At 32.4% G+C, this 22,402-nt stretch overlaps 2 protein-coding genes across 2 annotated transcripts; one reads left to right on the top strand and one right to left on the bottom strand.

The window, feature by feature from the left end:
• Window positions 1–208: 208 nt before the first annotated feature.
• Window positions 209–2,589, bottom strand: LOC140045299 (Parkinson disease protein 7-like). The gene is made up of 6 exons (XM_072090143.1): window positions 2,378–2,589; window positions 1,981–2,082; window positions 1,706–1,765; window positions 1,378–1,447; window positions 778–864; window positions 209–473 (listed from the first exon to the last, which is right to left on the bottom strand). The coding sequence occupies exons 1-6, from the start codon at window positions 2,456–2,458 to the stop codon at window positions 313–315; spliced, it is 561 nt and encodes a 186-aa protein (XP_071946244.1). The 5' UTR covers window positions 2,459–2,589; the 3' UTR covers window positions 209–312.
• A 15,649-nt stretch (window positions 2,590–18,238) lies between these two features.
• LOC140045300 (uncharacterized) lies at window positions 18,239–21,803 on the top strand. Its single transcript, XM_072090144.1, has 4 exons — window positions 18,239–18,495; window positions 19,310–19,461; window positions 20,471–20,588; window positions 21,134–21,803. Exons 1-4 carry the CDS (start codon window positions 18,289–18,291, stop codon window positions 21,296–21,298), a joined length of 642 nt encoding a protein of 213 aa, XP_071946245.1. The 5' UTR covers window positions 18,239–18,288; the 3' UTR covers window positions 21,299–21,803.
• The last annotated feature ends 599 nt before the right edge of the window (window positions 21,804–22,402 follow it).

Consider the following 22,402-nt stretch of genomic DNA (forward strand, 5'->3'; position numbering starts at 1 on the left):
TCAAAATGTGAATTGTAAATTGCATGGAAATCACTCAAGCATTCAATTCCCTATGGCACGCCACGTGGGCATTACTATTACTTGCTTCATGCAAAAGCAATCATATAAATACAGTATTGATTCTCTGTTGGGATGTTGGTTTCTTGTACAAATATGGCAATTACATTAGAAAAATCTTGTTCCTTTTAGTGATAAGCAGGAATTTTATTGACTGACTATTATCTCACAATTTAAATACATAAAAGAATTATTTTTCTTTCTTCAATTGTTTTTTAATTCCTCATTATTCAGAAGTCCATTGTGCTTTTTATTCTAAACTTTCAGCAACATAGGGGGCACAATCTTCTCCACCATATCCTTGCCTTTTAAAGTCTCTACAATGCACAGTGCGAATTCAAAAGCTGTTCCTGGACCTCGACTTGTGATAAGCTGACCGTCCCGGACCACGCGTTCTTCCGAGTATGTATACATCCCTAGAATAAAATTAAATAATTACTAATTTTGCTTATATATCGATCCTATACTGAAAACCAGATCTCCTCAAACTTTGTTTTACTGTTCAACATTTTCTGAAAATGGTATTATTAGGTAGTTTAATTTATTTATTATTGATTACATAATAGCCAGTTCAATAAAATATAGATTTTTTTTTTTATTTAATTTGGTATTTGAAAATTATAAAATTGTTGTTGGCAGAAAATCCATACAAAAATTCTCCTAAAAACCACTTTGAATAGAAATTGTTTACATTAGTGACTATAATAGAATTTGGAATACCTGAATTAATGAGTTTTTCCGACACTCCTGGATGTGACGTGATGGTCTTGCCTTTTCCAATTCCATGACTCAGTAGGGCTGTGGGACCTAAGATAAATTAAGACAGTTTTTAGTTTTAAAAAAAAAATGTGAATTTGCTCCAGTCATTTATTTAATAGCAACGATACCCACCCCTGGTTGTTTTTCAAATGTAGTTGGAACCTTATGGTCATTTAATAATACATGTAATACCAAAAACTTGTATAACAAACAAATGGTATACAATACATGGTATTTACCAAAGGTTGTGTAACGAACAAATGTTGTAACAGATGTAATATTACATGGTGATACACTAATGACCACGTAAATTCAATTTCCACATGGATTTTGTTTCAGAATCCTCTACATAAAGCAAATAAATGAAAAATACAGGCATTTTATCCAGTTCTAATTTTGTGTGAATTGAACATGTCTGTTATTGACTACAATGATGGATTGTTTTATCACATTTTGGTGGGTCAAAAGTCTTATTCATCCCCACACAGGTAAATTACACTGGATGAGAAGTGTGGTTATGGGAGGAGCCACCATGCTTCTCCAGCATCATGTGTTACGTACCAGCACAGATGGCAGCTATGGTTCCATTTTTGTTCTCCTGCTCTTTCAATACGATGCCAACAGCAGCAGACTGAAAACAAGCAACAAATGAGTAAACAAGCAAGCAAAATAATACATTTTAATTGTTATTATTCAGCAAAATATGATTATTCATTGTTTGTCTATTTTTTAGTCTTAGTTTATATCGTATTATGTAAGGACAATTCTACAGAAATTGTTTTTTAAATATATTTGTATTTATTGAGGAAATAAATATTTAAATAGATGCATAATGACATGTGATTGTTGATGAATCTGTGGTTCTTTCTTTTTTTTTTCATTTTATTACCTCAGACAAATTCTTTGCACCGCCCCCGCCACCAGGTAAAATAATGACATCATACGGCCCCTGGAAAAGAAAAAAAACAGACAGAAAGAATAAATATAGTATTTAGTTATACTTTTACAGTACAGCTATGGAAATACAGTACAAATTCTCTGCCTAATGCATGAAATAATCAAATAAGGTGCAATATATTTTATATTTTAAGATATTTTAAAGATACACTAGTATTTTTAAGATATCCCCTTAAGTAGAGGTTCCACCATAGGACCATACCGTACCTCTTTGACTGCATCCTCAACACTTTTGTCTGGAACAATTACAACATTTCTACTGCAAGTTACTGGAGCGATGCCTGTAAGACCTGCAACTGTGACATCAATCTGCAAAAATTATATATTCTTCTTAAACATATAATCATTATAAATTCATACTGCACAGCACCGTATCCTTGTCTTTCAAGGGGTTTCTTCCTGCATACAGATCAGCTCTTTACAACTCCCTGGCTGCTGCATGTTGCAGCCATGCAGGAGGCAGAGCCATAATTGCTCTGGCAGGCAGGAGGAACTCTGGTGCATGTGTCTAACTATATTTTTTACGGTATGTGTAGCCTAGCTTATTTATAGATAGTTATAGGAAGTTATACGGCGAATGCAATTTTAGAACAACGTAACGTACCTCTGCTCTTCGTAAAACATCAACAGGAATCACAGTTTCCATTTCTTCAGCTCCATCAGCAAGAAGCAAAAGTGCTTTCATGACGGATCTATCCTGTTATTGAAAGATTTGCAAACTTAATTAGCTAGTAACCTATTAAATTAAGTATTACTAGTAGGCTAGGCCTGATCCTTTCATCAACATCAACAACAAATCACCATCCAAGCCCCGCCCCTTTATGCAAATGAGGTTTACCTGGACTGTCGTCTGCTAATAATTTATTGCAGTCAACACATTGTTTTTGTTCGCAGAAATGATCTTCAAAATAATACTAAAAAGAAATTATGCATAAAAACACAAATATATTATTTATTACAATAGAACTTTAACCTTATTCATTTTGATAATGGAAAATGTTGTTTCGAAAGCATTTGCGTTACATGGAAAAAATACTACTAACTACGCCACTTTACGTCTAGAAGCCTGCCCTCTATTGACTAGTATAAATCAAATTAGATGTAGCCCACCCTCTAGAGTAGGGCTACTACAAACTTCGAATACTGTACATTTTGATACTGCAGCTAATCTACACAACTCAAACCATTATGCCATGCAATCCGTTTCTTCGTGAAATTATTAGAATAATAATAATAATATTATCGATATCAAAACCTGCATGGTGCAGTACTCCATTCGGATTGGAGAATTAGTTATATTGATTATTTTTTCACTCACATATTTTAATCGATTATGCTTTTGCTTTAGTATTATATTATATAGCTTATAAGTTGTAATTTTTAATGTATAAAATATTAGATTGTGCAATATACCGTATTCCATATAGAAAACAAAAAAAAGATCTACACACTACGAACATTGATTTGCGGTACATCACGTATATTCAGACATCTTACAAGATACAAGTCTACTTTATTGTCAAAATTTTACAATTTAGAAATATGTTTTGTACCATAGTAGATCATTAAATAATACAAAGTTATAAATATTTAAATAAATGAATACAAGTTACTATCTTTTAAAAGTTTTGATTCAATAAATTGCATACCAAAAACAGTGTTGAAAATCTGAAATTGTTTTCTGTGTCATAAGTTAATAACAATCATTAAAAGATGAGAAGCCAAAGGCAATGTTAAATTAATATAAGGGAAAATATTAGAACTAGACGAATTTAACCAAAAATATAATTTTAAACCAGACTTCTTATTATATCACCAGATTGTAAATTCAATTCCAAAGCTCTGGAAACAGAAATTAATTGAACAAGGTATAAACACAACTAATGAAGTTGAATCCAAATTACAGACATTCATTTCTGTGAAAACGAGAAATTGTCATTATATCTATAAACACATTATATTAAAAAATGTTGAAGAGCCAATTGGAATTGAATCCAAATGGGAAAAGGAGTTTGACAACAAACTTAATTGGAAAAACCTTTTCTCAAATTTACACGCCTGTACAAATGACACTAAGCTAAAAAATGTTCAATTTAAATTTATTCATCGTATAATTTATACAAATACAATGCTCTTTAAGAGGTCAAAGGTCGATTCACCAATGTGTAGTTTTTGCAAGGAAAAGCAGGAAACACTGCTACATATGTTCTTTGAATGTGATCTGGTAAAGAACATTTGGGAAAATGTAAAACAATATATGTATCGAAATATCAACAATAACTTAATTATCACCAAAGAAAGTATATGTTTTGGTTTTGGAAAAACACACAGTGATGCAAACATTTTAATTTTAATTACAAAGTGGTACATATTTAGTTGCAAAATCAAAAAACAATTACTTAATTATAATCATTTATTTCACATTTACCAAAAATACAAGGCAACCATATTATTAGCAAAATGATTATTATTAAGTGTATTTTTGCGATACATTATTTTTTTTTTCTTTAATTTCATTACTCTCTTATTTTTGAGAGAGTATTATATCGTTTTAATAGTTACGTTGCCTTTATATATTAATTTTGTATTATGTATGTGATGAAATGAAATAAAAAAAAAAAATAAATAAATAAATTAATATAATTATTTAATCTTTTAAATTATTAACTTATGATATAGAGTCTCATTCGTTATTTTAAAAAACGACTTGTGGCTACATGAGAGAGAAAATGACCAATTAGCAATTTGTTTCAATGCTTATGTAAATCTAAGCCAATCAAATTGTTTAAAATGGTAATTTGAATATCAAGTGAGCAGCATACCACGATTCTTCAGGTTGTTCATTTTCTACGAAGAGGGGAAGCGTGCCGAACAAAATGGTGACAATTGTAAGCCTGGTGAGTTTAATCAAAGAATATATATCACAAGAATGAGTAATCCGCGATTTTCCCTGTAACAGTAATATTGTCCATGTGGTAGGGCGCCGCCATAAGTGTGGATGTATCTGGGATGTATACAACTTTTTGTGACGGTTTCACTAATCAAAGGCTGGACCACCGGTAGTATTTTGATAAAAAATGTTATCAACTACATGCCAACATCATGTTAAATACTATTTGGATATTTAATTGTTCGTTTTATGCAATTTATTTAGTAAAAACTGCCGTATAAACAGTTTGCTTTATCAACCGGGCGCTACAATAGCGTGACCGGGCGCGATTTTTTTTTTCGTACATAAGTTGGGGACCCCCTCATGAAACGTCACAAAATAAACATGAATAATTCATCATTTAAAATTAAAATTATAGTTTCTATTAATACTATTAGGCCTAATTATTAGTCTCTAAACCCATGTCTATTCTAGTAGTAGCTGTGTGGGTGTGTGTGACGTGTGTGTGTTAGATATGACCAAACTATCTTTGGTATGACACAATCCGAGTAATAAGTCAGCAAAATTAAACAATAAACATTACAGAAAAATACATTTTTTATTCTGTGAGTCAAATCTTCCCATCTCATGTGTTCATATACGCGCATTTTTAAAGTTCCTTTGAGTACATGCATATTGTTTGATAATAAAATAGCAGAATTAAAAAAATACATTGCACAAATTATACACATTCTTTATTCTTGTGGGTCTAAGCTTTCTTTGGGCTATGTCCAATGAATTACTACTTAGTTTAATGTCTTGCCTAGCTGTCGATTAGCCTCGACTCGACACATTTTGTGTGAAGAGTGCGCGAAGGCAATCACGTGAATTGACTTAGAATCCTAGGCCTACTGTAGAAAGAAAGTATCGTATCGCAGTTGTGTAGGCCTAGGATTCTAAGTCAATTCACGTGATTGCCTTCGCGCACTCTTCTTTTTCACACACACACACACACCACTATGCAAAATGTGTCGAGTCGAGGCTAATCGACAGCTAGGCAAGACATTACACTAAGTAGTAATTCATTGGACATAGCCCAAAGAAAGCTTAGACCCACAAGAATAAAGAATGTGTATAATTTGTGTACTGTATTTTTTTAATTCTGCTATTTTATTATCAAACAATATGCATGTAATCAAAGGAACTGCGCGTATATGAACACATGAGATGGGAAGGTTAGACCCACGAGAATAAAAAATGTATTTTTGTGTAATGTTTATTGTTTAATTTTGCTGACTCTAAAGGCTGGTTTCCTGTCGACGTAAGAACATCACTTTTGTTGCGACTACGTCGATTTGTCGTAAGAAATGCGGATTTTACAGGAAACCGATTACGATCGAAAATTTACAAAATCGACGCAACGTAAGAAAAATGGTAACGACAAACGATTTTACAGGAAACCGATGACCTAACAATTATTGCGTTACGACGTTTTCTTCCGATTTTACAGGAAACCGGGATTTTTGATCTTACGCTTGAATGAACGCCCTTGCGTCACGTTTCTTACGTCTCTTACGAAAGTTGACTTGAAGTCAACTTTCGCAAGAGACGTAAGCGCAATCGTAACAAGCAACCAATGAGCGACAAGAGTTATGACGTAATGTGTATGTCCTTATAGTGAAATAAAGCCGGACAATAACATTTGTATGTATTTACTACTATAATTTTAGCCCACTTTACGATGTTGTACATACTTTACAAATGCACAGTAGTTTCAATATAGGCCTAATAATGTTCTAATCAGGGAGTTTACAGCTCATATCAAAATCTAATACTCTTATTTATGGACGTGCAATAAACAATCAGCATCGGTAGAAACGTCACGAAAATGAACATTTGCAACAAGATAAGATATAGAAAGCCCCTTTGTAAGCAATATAATATTATTATGTAACTTTTAAAAAAAATTGTTTGCTTGATTTTGTATAATTTATATTGTTTTGTTAAATTTATTCTTATTATAGGCCTGTAAATAATGGATATCTTACTGCGGTAGTACTATCTCATGCTCGATTAGAGTATGCCTGGGCCCATAGGCCAAGGCCTAGCCTAGGGCCTAGGTAGGTCTAATAATAATAGGAATCCCGAAATGATTTGCCTTTTTTTAATTTTGAAAACTATTTAAGGCTAGGCCTAAAGGGCCAGTATAATTCATTCATATTTTGATTCATACAATAATACATAGGCCTACTAGCCTAGGCTCCTTATAGGCTAGTTTGATTAGATTTTGGTCAAATCAATTCCTATTAGTACAGTATTAATTAAGTATTATTACTAATACTAGGGCCTAGCCTATCTACTAAAAATAATATGTTGGTGTGCTGCACTGACACTGATGCTGAGTTGCACTGACACTGATGCTGAGTAGCTACAGGTACAATAACATCATTCAACATTTCGCGCGAAAAATGATAAAACCCGCTCTAAAAAGAAACACCAATCAGAGATGTTGTTTCAAATACGTCATAAATCTGACCGACGTAAGAAAAAAATTTCAACTTTCGTAACAACACTAAAATCGACGTAAGCATACGACGTGTGTTTCACAGCTAAAATTTCAACTTTCGGGAGCAGCATAACTACAGATGTTTTTCTGCGGCCCGACACGATCTTGACTAACGTCAACGACGTCAATTTTTTCTCAACTTTCGTAAGAGACGTAAGAAACGTATGAAACGCAAGAATCGTTGCAAAATTCGACTTCTTACGTCGACAGGAAACCAGCCTTAACACACACGTCACACACACCAACACAGCTACTACTAGAATAGACATGGGTTTAGAGAATAGTAATTAGGCCTAATAGTATCAATAGAAACTATAATTTTAACACGTAATTCTTTAGTAATAAATTATATTAAACACACCATAAACTAAAGGCTGATTATTTCGACAATCCACACAAAACGCCGCTATTCTATTATGAAATCGCACGCGGCAACCACAGCGGAGATAGGCCTAGAATCCGTACCGCACTTGTGTAAACTACTGTAATCACTTCTTGTTGTTGCTATACGCTTGGGTGCACACGGAACAAGAAAATTTAACTGATGAATTATTCATGTTTATTTTGTGACGTTTCATGAGGGGGTCCCCAACTTATGTACGAAAAAAAAAATCGCCGGTCGATTTTTTTTTTCGTACATAAGTTGGGGACCCCCTCATGAAACGTCACAAAATAAACATGAATAATTCATCAGTTAAATTTTCTTGTTCCGTGTGCACCCAAGCGTATAGCAACAACAAGAAGTGATTACAGTAGTTTACACAAGTGCGGTACGGATTCTAGGCCTATCTCCGCTGTGGTTGCCGCGTGCGATTTCATAATAGAATAGCGGCGTTTTGTGTGGATTGTCGAAATAATCAGCCTTTAGTTTATGGTGTGTTTAATATAATTTATTACTAAAGAATTACGTGTTAAAATTATAGTTTCTATTGATACTATTAGGCCTAATTACTATTCTCTAAACCCATGTCTATTCTAGTAGTAGCTGTGTTGGTGTGTGTGACGTGTGTGTTAAGGCTGGTTTCCTGTCGACGTAAGAAGTCGAATTTTGCAACGATTCTTGCGTTTCATACGTTTCTTACGTCTCTTACGAAAGTTGAGAAAAAATTGACGTCGTTGACGTTAGTCAAGATCGTGTCGGGCCGCAGAAAAACATCTGTAGTTATGCTGCTCCCGAAAGTTGAAATTTTAGCTGTGAAACACACGTCGTATGCTTACGTCGATTTTAGTGTTGTTACGAAAGTTGAAATTTTTTTCTTACGTCGGTCAGATTTATGACGTATTTGAAACAACATCTCTGATTGGTGTTTCTTTTTAGAGCGGGTTTTATCATTTTTCGCGCGAAATGTTGAATGATGTTATTGTACCTGTAGCTACTCAGCATCAGTGTCAGTGCAACTCAGCATCAGTGTCAGTGCAGCACACCAACATATTATTTTTAGTAGATAGGCTAGGCCCTAGTATTAGTAATAATACTTAATTAATACTGTACTAATAGGAATTGATTTGACCAAAATCTAATCAAACTAGCCTATAAGGAGCCTAGGCTAGTAGGCCTATGTATTATTGTATGAATCAAAATATGAATGAATTATACTGGCCCTTTAGGCCTAGCCTTAAATAGTTTTCAAAATTAAAAAAAGGCAAATCATTTCGGGATTCCTATTATTATTAGACCTACCTAGGCCCTAGGCTAGGCCTTGGCCTATGGGCCCAGGCATACTCTAATCGAGCATGAGATAGTACTACCGCAGTAAGATATCCATTATTTACAGGCCTATAATAAGAATAAATTTAACAAAACAATATAAATTATACAAAATCAAGCAAACAATTTTTTTTAAAAGTTACATAATAATATTATATTGCTTACAAAGGGGCTTTCTATATCTTATCTTGTTGCAAATGTTCATTTTCGTGACGTTTCTACCGATGCTGATTGTTTATTGCACGTCCATAAATAAGAGTATTAGATTTTGATATGAGCTGTAAACTCCCTGATTAGAACATTATTAGGCCTATATTGAAACTACTGTGCATTTGTAAAGTATGTACAACATCGTAAAGTGGGCTAAAATTATAGTAGTAAATACATACAAATGTTATTGTCCGGCTTTATTTCACTATAAGGACATACACATTACGTCATAACTCTTGTCGCTCATTGGTTGCTTGTTACGATTGCGCTTACGTCTCTTGCGAAAGTTGACTTCAAGTCAACTTTCGTAAGAGACGTAAGAAACGTGACGCAAGGGCGTTCATTCAAGCGTAAGATCAAAAATCCCGGTTTCCTGTAAAATCGGAAGAAAACGTCGTAACGCAATAATTGTTAGGTCATCGGTTTCCTGTAAAATCGTTTGTCGTTACCATTTTTCTTACGTTGCGTCGATTTTGTAAATTTTCGATCGTAATCGGTTTCCTGTAAAATCCGCATTTCTTACGACAAATCGACGTAGTCGCAACAAAAGTGATGTTCTTACGTCGACAGGAAACCAGCCTTTAGAGTCAGCAAAATTAAACAATAAACATTACACAAAAATACATTTTTTATTCTCGTGGGTCTAACCTTCCCATCTCATGTGTTCATATACGCGCAGTTCCTTTGATTACATGCATATTGTTTGATAATAAAATAGCAGAATTAAAAAAATACAGTACACAAATTATACACATTCTTTATTCTTGTGGGTCTAAGCTTTCTTTGGGCTATGTCCAATGAATTACTACTTAGTGTAATGTCTTGCCTAGCTGTCGATTAGCCTCGACTCGACACATTTTGCATAGTGGTGTGTGTGTGTGTGTGAAAAAGAAGAGTGCGCGAAGGCAATCACGTGAATTGACTTAGAATCCTAGGCCTACACAACTGCGATACGATACTTTCTTTCTACAGTAGGCCTAGGATTCTAAGTCAATTCACGTGATTGCCTTCGCGCACTCTTCACACAAAATGTGTCGAGTCGAGGCTAATCGACAGCTAGGCAAGACATTAAACTAAGTAGTAATTCATTGGACATAGCCCAAAGAAAGCTTAGACCCACAAGAATAAAGAATGTGTATAATTTGTGCAATGTATTTTTTTAATTCTGCTATTTTATTATCAAACAATATGCATGTACTCAAAGGAACTTTAAAAATGCGCGTATATGAACACATGAGATGGGAAGATTTGACTCACAGAATAAAAAATGTATTTTTCTGTAATGTTTATTGTTTAATTTTGCTGACTTATTACTCGGATTGTGTCATACCAAAGATAGTTTGGTCATATCTAACACACACACGTCACACACACCCACACAGCTACTACTAGAATAGACATGGGTTTAGAGACTAATAATTAGGCCTAATAGTATTAATAGAAACTATAATTTTAATTTTAAATGATGAATTATTCATGTTTATTTTGTGACGTTTCATGAGGGGGTCCCCAACTTATGTACGAAAAAAAAAATCGCGACCGGGCGTGTTGGTGTTTACGCGTTTTCACGTAGGATAGTTTAATAATATTCCTATATTTAACTTGTTTCTGGTAAAACAAATAAATGTTAATGACATTTAACATTTTTTCCTATTAATAACATGTATTTTATACTAATTTATATCATAAAAACAATACTTAATTTACCGGGCGTAGAGGAGTACACGGGCAATGGTAAAGAATAGGCCGTGCTGAGTAACGATTCGTTGACTTTTGGTGTTGCTGTGTTAGGCCTTTTTTGTGAACTAACTTAGCATGTTAGTAAAAAATTGTCTGTAAAAGTGAATGTACACTAGTTTGTTAATAAATATGTATTATAAAATAGTTTACAATTGCAAAACTATTATCATAATTCTATTTAATGTGACATGTATAATATCTATTAAATCAAGTCTTATTTGTATGGATGTATACATCCGCCCTTATGAGGGCGGGCATCACTCTCTGGAGCTAGCTCTATGTTACAAATTTCTCATGCAAAAATCGCGGAATACTCATTCTTGTGATATATATTCTTTGGTTTAATACATGGTGCTCTACCGCCATATCTATACAAAATACATAAGCACAGTCTAGATAATACTAAATAGGAAGCTAAAACCGCTAAAAGTTCAATCTGTAGTCGAATAGGCTTAAAGAATTAGGACGAAAGAAAATCGGGTTTGATCGTTCACCTGTTCAATGACGATGTTGTTCATGTAGTACCATAGGTGTTGCAGTGGGTCTATTGATGAGGTGGCCCATCAATCATTTTAAGATAATTATATTGTATTTTTGTTTTTATTTGTAGGTCATTACAAGAAATTTAACCTAAATCGCAAGTTCTTTTGGACCTAATTCTAAAACTTGTGGATGAAGAAAAATAATTCATATAAAAAGATGCACTGCTGGCTTACTGGAGTCTATTGAGTCTGCGCGCTATGGTGCTCCCCAAAATCTTTCTGGGATATTATTATTTTTTCATCGTAGCTTTGGAGCATCGGTCCATCAAACAATAGTAAGAACTAATACAACCGAACCAAAATATTATTTTGCATAAATAAAATGTTGATTCAAATTTGTAGAGTACTAACACACATAAGACATGGAGGTATCTATTTTTATACCTCCATGCATACGATTTGCTACCGTGCGTATTATTTTGACGATTTGATTGGTTGAATTAACTGGTGGGGTTAACAACCTCTAGAAACATTTTCACTTTACTCTAACGTCTCTGCGCATGCGCACTTTACACGCTCGGAATAATAACTACCGGTGGAAAAGAATTATAATTTTACTACCGTTATAATTCTTTGGTCTTGTGTGTATTTTTTAATTCACAGTGCATCTGCTCAACGAGAAAGCATCAAACTTTTTTTACAGGTGATTTTAGGAAATAGTTTAAGAAAATAGGCCTACCGATTATTGGTTGTATCATGCATGAAATTTAGGCATATGAAATCAATATTGTTTATAATTTGATTATTAATATGATATAACAAAAAAAAAGATTGTATCAATAGGTATACATCAATTGCCAATTATATCATAGAATAATGTGCTACACATAATAAATGTTCAACAATTCATATGTATTTTTACAAACATATGGATTTTGCGAATTTTATTAATTATTAATTTTGAGTTTAAATAATTTAACTAAATTGTTTAGCAAAAACAACTCTTATGGAATTTATTTTCAAAATTAGTGTCCATTTTCGCTTCCAATTTTTATCATCAAAGCAATTATAATATTTATTTTGTTAGGTTTGTCTAGCTTTTTACATTTTAATTGACCATGTCGTGCTTCATACTTTTAAAACTATTGAGCAAAAATAATGCAGATTTCTTCTGATTTTTTTATTGATTCAAACGACTTTTTGTTTTTTTATCGGCTAATCCACAAGTGTTTGTACCATTTCTGTGCTTACTATGTAAGTATACGTTTAAATACGATATCTATCGACATAAATCATTTATGGTTTTGAGGATTTTACAGGATGTTTTCATCATCTCGATTTGTTTTTATTACGACGTTTCATCAAACTGTTTGAAGAATTTTATTCCACATTGTTTTGTTCACAGTCGATTGCTATGACGTTATCATTTTTTCCCACGTTTATTCTTATTAGATAAGTATTGAAGCTGAATGCATCAACTACGATTTTGTTTTCATCAAGATTTTGTTTTCATCAACTACGAGTTTGTTTTCATCAAGATTTTGTTTTTATCAACTACGATTTTGTTTTCATCAACATTTTGTTTTTATCAACTACTAATTTTGTTTTCATCAAGATTTTGTTTTCATCAAGATTTTGTTTTCTTCAACTACGATTTTGTTTTCATCAAGATTTTGTTTTTATCAACTACGATTTTGTTTTTATCAACTACGATTTTGTTTTTATCAAGATTTAGTTTTGGAGTGGAGCTGTGGCTTGGTGGTTATGATGCTTGGCTACCAATCTAAGGGTCCTGGGTTCAAGTCCTGTCATATGTCAGGGTTTTTTTCTCATGACAATTTACAACTCCACTCCCAAAGACTTAATAATAAGTCTTTGTCTATGTAGAGCATCTTGTGTATATGTTTGTCTTATATGTTCTAGTGCAGTATATGGAGAGCCATCTCGATAGTGCTTTGCACTCATGGCAATCCTCAGGGTGCTGCACCGCTGTGTTGTCATGTATGTTTGCCTGAAAATTAAATAAAATAAAATAAAATAAAAACTACGATTTTGTTTTCATCAACTACGATGTTGTTTTCGTCAACTACGATTTTGTTTTCGTCAACTATACGACTTTGTTTTCGTCAACTAAGATTTTGTTTTCATCAACTACGATTTTGTTTTCATCAACTACGATTTTGTTTTCATCAACTACGATTTTGATTTCATCAACTACGATTTTGTTTTTGTCAACTACGATTTTGTTTTTGTCAACTACGATTTTGTTTTCGTCGACTACGATTTTGTTTTTATCAACTACGATGTTGTTTTCATCACTCTGATTTTGTTTTCATCACTCCGATTTTGTTTCCATCACTCCGATTTTGTTTTCATCAACCACGAGTTTGTTTTCATCAACTGCAATTTTGTTTTCATCGGTTTTTTTTCTCAATTAATTGACTTAACAAAAAAAATAGTGCAAGCGCTGCCGTTTTTCATCACATTTTAGTATTTCATCACTTGGATTATGACGGCTTTTTTAATCAACGGGTAAGGATGACGTTGAGTACCACCGCGTCATTAATTTTGGTCTACTATACGTAGAGATGTCATCACTTCGATTTTTTCATCTTTTTAAGTCTACAAGTTATCTCAACATTTCGTACACTTTGATGTTCGTGTCATCTTCATTTTGCATTTCGTGGTGTGTACCGACTAAATTATTATTTGTTTTTATATTATTTGATAGTACAGGGTTTTTCTAGTATTGTTAAAGACGATTTCAGCCTACAGTGCAGTCGTAAAGTAAGACTGTAGGCTAAATTATAGGGCTTTGTATTTATCTAAGAAATATTCTATGATAATTATTAATGATTGATGATGATTATTGATGATTATTAATTTAATGTACAGTATCCAAGTACAAGTAACATTAGCCTATACTCTAGGCTCTATGCTATGCACAAAAGTGTTTATATATATACACTTGACTGATGAAGGGCTAGTGTTGCCCGAAAGCTCTAACTTTTCTGGCTGTTTACTTTATCGTTTTGATTTAACTTTTCGCTTTTTATTTTTGTATCTCCATTTAGATCCAGCCACTGATACCCACAGCATTGTCATTTTTTGTCAGTAATTTGCCTTTGGATTTATATATACACTTGATATAGATCTATACTGTAGTAGGCCTACATATTCAGGCTCTATTAATAGTGTTTTTTAAGATTGCATTATTTAGTGATATTATCTCGAAAAAGTTGTTATAATAATATACTCTGTGTAATAGCATTGAGTGATGTAATAGCGATTTTAGATCAGCATGTTTTATCTTATGTGCAGTATTATAGCCTATTCGTATATAGTGGTCTTTCGTGACAGAAGACTGTTTTGTGTAGGACTTGTGTTAGGCCTATGTTTTGTTAGCACGTCTTTTAGGGTAAAAGTTATTAGCTACAGTTTCAATTTAGCTCTATTATTATAATAACCTAGGCCTAATAATCAATATTAATGATTTAATGTATTAGCTATATAGTATATAGATTGTGGCTTTAATTATTTACTGTTATTAACATATGCTGCAAATATCACTGATGTTCCAAAATATGTATATACACAAGTTACAAATCTAATATATAATTTTATTTGGAACAATAAAAGGGAAAAGATAAAAAGAAAAACTCTAATTGGTGATGTTGAGATGGGAGGCATTAAAATGCCTGATTTTACTCTTCATGTTAACGCACTCATGTGTGGCTGGTTAAAAAGAATTATGAATGATGATGGTGCTAAATGGAAAAATATTCCAATGTATTATATTAAAAAATATGTGATGTTAATGTTTTACTTAATATGTCATGTTATAACATTATTGATGTTAATTCTGATAAAATTCCACTGTTTTACAAAAATATGATAAAAGCCTACATAAATTATAACAGAATCTCTAAAGAAAAACCTGAAACTTATAACGATATAATGAATGAGCAACTGTGGGGAAACCACTACGTTAAACTAAAAAAAAATCGCTTTTCTACAAGCATTGGATTGACAGTGGCATTATCAGTATTAAAGACATTGTTAATAAGAACACTTTTTTAACATCAAACGAAATACTGGTGAAACTACAATGTAAAACCAACTGGTTAAATGAGTATTTGTGCATTATTAAGGCAATACCAATTCAATGGAAACGTATTATTAAGGAGGTAGATATTTTCAATTGTGATGATAATGATGAATTCGTTGGGACCAAGTATGAGATTAATACTACCAAACTAATATACTCATGGTTTGTGAAAGAATATTTCATTATTCCAATGTCACAACTAAAATGGGAAGATTACTTCAATGATAACAACATTGATTGGAAAACTTCTTGGTTACGGAAAGTATGTAAAATGAAAGATAAGAAACTAGCACAATTCAATTATAAGATGTTACATAGAATACTGCCTACCAACAAACGGCTGTATCAGTGGAAAGTTAAGGAAACACAAACGTGTGACAAATGTGGAGAAATTGAAAATGAAAATCATTTGTTTTTTAGTTGTAGATTTATTCAGAAATATTGGAGGAAAATGCTTAGTATCTTTGTAAGTTTAAATCACAATAATATATCATTTAAACAATTAATACTAGGAACGGGAGATAAGCTAATAGATTATATTTACACTTTTGCAGCATTTACTATTTATAGAATAAAAATGTTATCTGCACTAAATAAGCCAGTGGGTAAATCTTTATGGAATTCATTTAAAAGCAATATGTTATATAACATTGAATGTGAAACATACAACAATAAAGAAACAAGTATAGAAAAATGGGTAGCTTTAAGAAATAAGATTATGATAATATAATTTCTAATTTGATACGATTAACCGAAAAAGAATTACAGTGATACGGGTTACTGGTGGTACTGAGCTATTATTGTTTTTTTTTTTATCATGTATATAAATATATTGTATAATCCGAGTTGTAAAATGAAAACAAACAAATGAAAATGTGTGAACTATTTTAAAACGGGATAGATGATAATGATGATCCTGTCAAGTGTATAACAAAATATAAGAAAATTAATGAAAAAAGGAGTAATACAGAATTCATATATGTAAAAATGTTACTTATGAACTGTAACGACATTTACAAGTTAAATAATACGATTTTATGTAATATGAGATAATATGAATGTGAATAAAAGTGGTGTTTGCGCCACAAAAGAGAAAAAAAATTATTTACTGTGCTTTGATGATGAAATGACATTTATGTTAGATTAGCAATGTTGTTATTTATTATGGTTCCGAGCTCTTTTTAAATACATCAACGATCGAATGCCGACTTTGCTTGCAAAGTGCGCCTAATAACCCTATTTATTAATTTAGTTCACATCGTTAATGAACGCACTTTTACTGAAGATCATTATTGAAATAATTAATATAATTATAATATTAATTAATAATTATTAATAATAATTTTTGTTGCACGCCAGATTGAAAAGCAAGAATTACTACATTATTATCTTAATGCCAGTAAGCGAAGATATCGCGTTAAGTAACTTGTTTCCGCATTCCAGGCAAACAAATAAAACGTAAATAACTATCGATAATAATCACAGCTTTAAAACAAGCGCGCGTTTAAAATGATTTTTGCCAAATTAGAGCAAGCGTAACTTTTTAATTTAAATCTCAGTTTATTCATATTTAAATTCGAATTTGCTATTTTTGACGTGTGGCGAAATTGACTATAACAATTTCAATATCTGTTCTGATTATTGACGAACACACAGCCTTAATTGGACGTATACAAATAATAGATTTTCGATGAGAACAGGACCTACGTATCGATTATCGTTGCCTGGTCCTAGAAACAACCAAAACTGTGGAATAGAGAATGCCCCAAAAATGTCTTTACGGAGGTCTCTTATTACAAATTTATTGAAAAATACCACCACACCACCTTCCATTATATTATATTTTCTTTTGTTGAGAGGGCAATCGCAATCGCCGATAGAAAAAACAACATTTTGAGGTGAATTGAATGAATTCTGATTAATTTGGTATGGAGGTAAGCTTGTGCTCAATTTGTATATTGTACAATTAATACTGGTAAGTCGTGTGTGGGTACAAATTAATTTAGTACGGAGGTAAGTTTGTGTTTACACAATGGATACAAATGGTGGTAAATTTGGTGGGTACATCAAATTAATATGGAGGTACGGTAAGACAGTAGGCCTACAATAGATAAATAGTGGTAATTTGGCGGGAAAATTAATTTAGTATGAAGGTAAGTTTTATACAATATTGGTAAGTTTCGGGAAGGAATAAATTGATTTGGTATGGAGATAAATGTTTTTCTACTAATCATTTTGTTTATCTAATATGGGTTGTGTTTGATGTAATTATTTGTTAGTATGATCTGTTCATATGTGTTTTGTTGTTGTGTGGTACAGTAAGTTATACTCCTAATTATGATTATTACTAACCTTTCGTCAGTGGGTACAAGCAAAGAATATAAATAGGTAAAGAATCAACAGTACGCGCTGTTATACATAGAAGGATAGGAAACTTTCGTCAGTGGGTACAAGTGTGTGTGGAGTGCACGCCTTGCATACTTCTACCCACCACTTAACCTAAAGGTAAATAATTTAGTCAATTCGATTAAAATACAATATTCATTTTCTTTAAATTAATTTGGGTTTTCTCCGAGAAATTCGGTTTTTCCCTCTGGATTTACTTTAAAAAAAGAGCAATAAGGTGGCCTTCACGTGGCCCTCCTTGTAAGTACCTGTGACTAACTGGGAAACCGACACCTTTATTCCCATGCTTCGATGTTGTTTAGTGTATACTTGAAAAATGTGAGATATTTAAATAAGTTTCTATTTTTTTATTTTGCCAAGTTTCTAGGTTGAGGGCGCTGTTCAACAAATAAAAAAAGAAAATAAGAGTGCCACAAAACAAAAATTATGTCATCGAATTTGGGAATAAATTCTCAGCTACAAGATTACTTATCAAGCTCTAAAAAGAATAGTGATTCTTCGTCACAATCTTCATTATCTTCGCAATCACTTAAATCATGGGTTTCATTTGGAAGGTCAGAACCATCATCTCCAAAAGAGCAGGAAAATGGTTGGTATACCCAGGCTGCCGAGGATCCGTTCTGTCCAAGTTTGGTAAGTGTTGTGCGCGAGAATATAAGCTTTTTGGCAGTGGTGGAAGTGCCCTACCCAGGTCAGGTTCTCACAACCTAGGCCTAGAAAAATAGTTTACATATTATGAATTGTCAGAGCTTGCAGTATGAAGTGTAATTCTTCTATATTGTTGTTGTACCTCAAGTCACATTATATTTAGCCATCTAATGATTATGAATTTATAATATAAATCTAGAATTATAATATAATTATAAGTTATAACTAGGCCTAGGCCTGGGCCTTTTTTAGTTAGTAGGCCTGACTAAAAAAAAGACTAATCATAACTCCATGATGGATTAGCTAAGTGGCCTAATAATAATAAACTAAAGAGTACTATTATTATTAAGACTTACCTGTCTCTCTATAAAGTTGAAGTATGATTTGGATTATGTTTTACAGTATCTAAAAGATGTCACTGTGTTCATAATATTATTACTATCAATCATTGATTATTACTATTTCTTTAATTGTTATGTCTGAAGCTATGCACATGTATGTATACTGTCCCTACTGTGTGACTTAATACAAAACTTATTAAATAAATATCGTAGCTAGGCCCCTGGCTTAACACATTCAAAACCAAATGTTTTACAAATTGGAACATTCCTAATCTAATCTCTTTAAATACTTACTTACTGTACTAAGTACTAATCTCTATATTAAATGTAATCCCACAAAAATATTAACAGTATGCCGAGAAGGCTGAGATTTTAAGAAATGCTTCCAAAATCAATAACTGAAAGAATAGGTCAAACCATTACAATAATTAATAAAATCAACCTCTTCTTCTTTCCAGAGTAAACGTCAACGCATTCTAGGTTTCTTTACGCTACTTCTAATGGGAGTTTTCTGCTTTGTAATGGCTGGTTTTGTTGCTCCATTTATTGTGTTAAAGGCGAGAAAATTTGCTCTACTTTACACTATGGGAAGTTTATTTACAATTTCAAGGCAAGTACATTTGTTAGATCTTTGGTTTTACAACAATGCAAGTTAATTGTATGAATACATACTGGTAATAGAGAAGTACAGTAGCACTACTTGACGTACAAACTTGACAAACCGTAACATGGCTTTAAATTACAGCGTACATTCATCATTAGATATTATCTTTATAATTACCGTACTAATTGTGAAACCAGACAGAAATATACTTTAAAATGTTTAAACATTGATTGATTTATTTTTTTTCGGCATCAGTACATAAAAATCAGACATACAATTAAAAAATAGCAACCTAAACATTGCTGTACCTTGAGCTCAGTCTACACTATCAAACTTTGTGACAACAAAATGTGATATGCCCATATATGGACATGATGATGTCATATTTGGGCATATCATTATCACTACCATATTTGGGGACATCACACTTTTTTGATAGTGTAAACAGAGCTTTATAGAGTTAACATGGTAAATTATACTGTTTACAAAGATTACGTTTTTTACGCTGAATTTAAAATAACTTTGTTTTGAAAGTTTTGTTAATATTAAATTATTTTATTTATAAAAAAAAAAACTACAACAGGACAGTTTAGATTGCAAAAAAGTTTATTTTATTTTTATTTTATTTTATTTAATTTTCAGGCAAACATACATGACAACACAGCGGTGCAGCACCCTGAGGATTGCCATGAGTGCAAAGCACTATCGAGATGGCTCTCCATATACTGCACTAGAACATATAAGACAAACATATACACAAGATGCTCTACATAGACAAAGACTTATTATTAAGTCTTTGGGAGTGGAGTTGTAAATTGTCATGAGAAAAAAACCCTGACATATGACAGGACTTGAACCCAGGACCCTTAGATTGGTAGCCAAGCATCATAACCACCAAGCCACAGCTCCACTGTTTGCTATTTGTGATTATTAATATGAATTTTTAGCTACTTTCAGAAATTTGTCATTGTTTTATTATGATAATAATATTGATTTTTTTTCTTTTTTTAAACAGTTTTTCTCTACTTTGGGGTCCTTGGGCTCACATAAAGCATCTGTGCTCTGTACAACGTTTACCATTCACAATTGCCTATTTTGGAACTATGGCTGCTACGTTATATTTTGCTATGGTGGTAAAGTTTTCTTTCTACGTTTCATTTATTTTATTATTTCAAATAGAAGCAGTTTGAATGTCATCATCACCAAAATATATGGTGTGAAATAGAATGCATCCAAGAATGCAATATGATGAATAATGAACTCTTGTGTTTACCTTTATATGGATACTAATGTTTACTCTTTTGTGGACATTTATCTATTAAGGCATTATTACTGGACAGTTCTGTCTTCAATTTTATTTCCATTAGTTGCATTTATCTGCGCATGTGTAGTATATTTTTATCCACCTTTTTGTGATGAATATGCAACCAATTAAAACTTGGGAATGTTTGATTCGCGAGATATGTGTTAAATGGAAACAGGCTTCCAGTGGTAGCACAGGATTTCAAAATAGGGCAAGGTCCAGAGTCTAAAAACTGTAAAATGAAGTGCTGACCATGAGCAAATCTTTTGCATTGATGGGCGCCGACTGTTGCGTATTCATGTTGAACATGTGTTCTGAGAGTGAGATTATAAAAAAACACTAAACTAATTGTAAATCTTTCTTTTTATTTCTCAGACAAAATCAACCATATTAACATTCGTGTGTGCAATTTGTCAAGTAATCGCTCTCACGTGGTACATTATCAGTTACATACCAGGTGGCCAGACAGGATTAACATTCTTTGCGAAGTTGTTCTCCTCCGCAGCCGGAAAGGCAGTTTCAAAAACTTTACCTGTTTGATAACAAAAACATTTCAGATTATATGTATCAAATTTATAAAACGGAGTAAGCACACAGGGGGTTTGAACCACTACGGAATGACGCTGTAGGTGCAGTGCCCAATAACTTCCATAATGTAATGCAGGCACGAATCCATGTTATAAACATTATATTTGACCCACTGACTTGTGGTGCTAGAACTGCTTGATTACAATACATACAAAGAAATGGGACCAAAAGTTAATTCATCACGCTGTAATAAGTACATAAAGATGTTTTGTACGGCAAAAATCATAAACAAATTAAGGTGAATAAAATCCTTTTTTATTCACCTTCCCTTGTGCCATATGCATTAATTAGTGGTACAACACAAGTCTTTCATTAATGTAATGTAAGGATTTGGCCCTTTATTTTATTTGGTATGGGTATGTAAAAAGGATAGCTATCATGAGAAGTTTGACTAATTTTATAATGTAAATATTGTAACCTTTCAGCAGCCTATATATCGTATTGTAAATAAATATAATTTATTATTTCTTTGTGTTGGTTACTTTTTCTATTGAAAAACGTTGTACATAAAGCTCTGTCTACACTATCAAGCTAGTTTGACAAAAAGTGTGATGTGCCCAAATATGGTAGTGATATTCCCAAATATGATAGTGATATGACATTTTTTGTCACATAAAGTTTGAGAAGGAGGTGTTGTTTCTTTACCATAATAAGCAGCAGAACTGGGTACACTCTAGTCTCATTAGTTTTGAATAGTTTTACTATATCCCCTCTATTATTCAATAGTATTATTCCCGAAAAATCCACTTTTTAAAATTATGCGATAATATTGCTATATATGCGCATATATTGCTTTAAAATCATGTTATAGAGTGTTGTACCCAGTTATATCGAAAAAGAAAAGTGTCGAAATTTGGTCATTTTTGGAAAAAATCCCTGTGCTATATATAGCACAGGGATTTTTCGAAAAATGGCCAAAATTTCAACTTTTTAAAATTCAATTACTATGCGATAATATTGCTATATATGCGCATATATTACGTTATCATCATCTTATAGGGTGTTTGTACCCAGTTATATCGAAAAAGGAAAGGGTCGAAATTTGGTCATTTTTGG

The sequence above is a fragment of the Antedon mediterranea genome, chromosome 3, assembly GCF_964355755.1.
Source record: "Antedon mediterranea chromosome 3, ecAntMedi1.1, whole genome shotgun sequence".
Taxonomy (NCBI): Eukaryota; Metazoa; Echinodermata; class Crinoidea; order Comatulida; family Antedonidae; genus Antedon; species Antedon mediterranea.

Excerpts from the sequence above, each read along its gene's own strand:
- LOC140045299 (XM_072090143.1), bottom strand. The coding sequence starts at position 2,458 with ATGAAAGCACTTTTGCTTCTTGCTGATGGAGCTGAAGAAATGGAAACT. Across the intron at positions 865-1,377 it reads CATAGCTGCCATCTGTGCTG|GTCCCACAGCCCTACTGAGT; the intron begins GTACGTAACACA and ends AATTTATCTTAG. Across the intron at positions 474-777 it reads GGAAAAACTCATTAATTCAG|GGATGTATACATACTCGGAA; the intron begins GTATTCCAAATT and ends ATTTTATTCTAG.
- LOC140045300 (XM_072090144.1), top strand. The coding sequence starts at position 18,289 with ATGTCATCGAATTTGGGAATAAATTCTCAGCTACAAGATTACTTATCA. Across the intron at positions 19,462-20,470 it reads AGTTTATTTACAATTTCAAG|TTTTTCTCTACTTTGGGGTC; the intron begins GCAAGTACATTT and ends TTTTTTAAACAG. Across the intron at positions 20,589-21,133 it reads CGTTATATTTTGCTATGGTG|ACAAAATCAACCATATTAAC; the intron begins GTAAAGTTTTCT and ends TTTATTTCTCAG.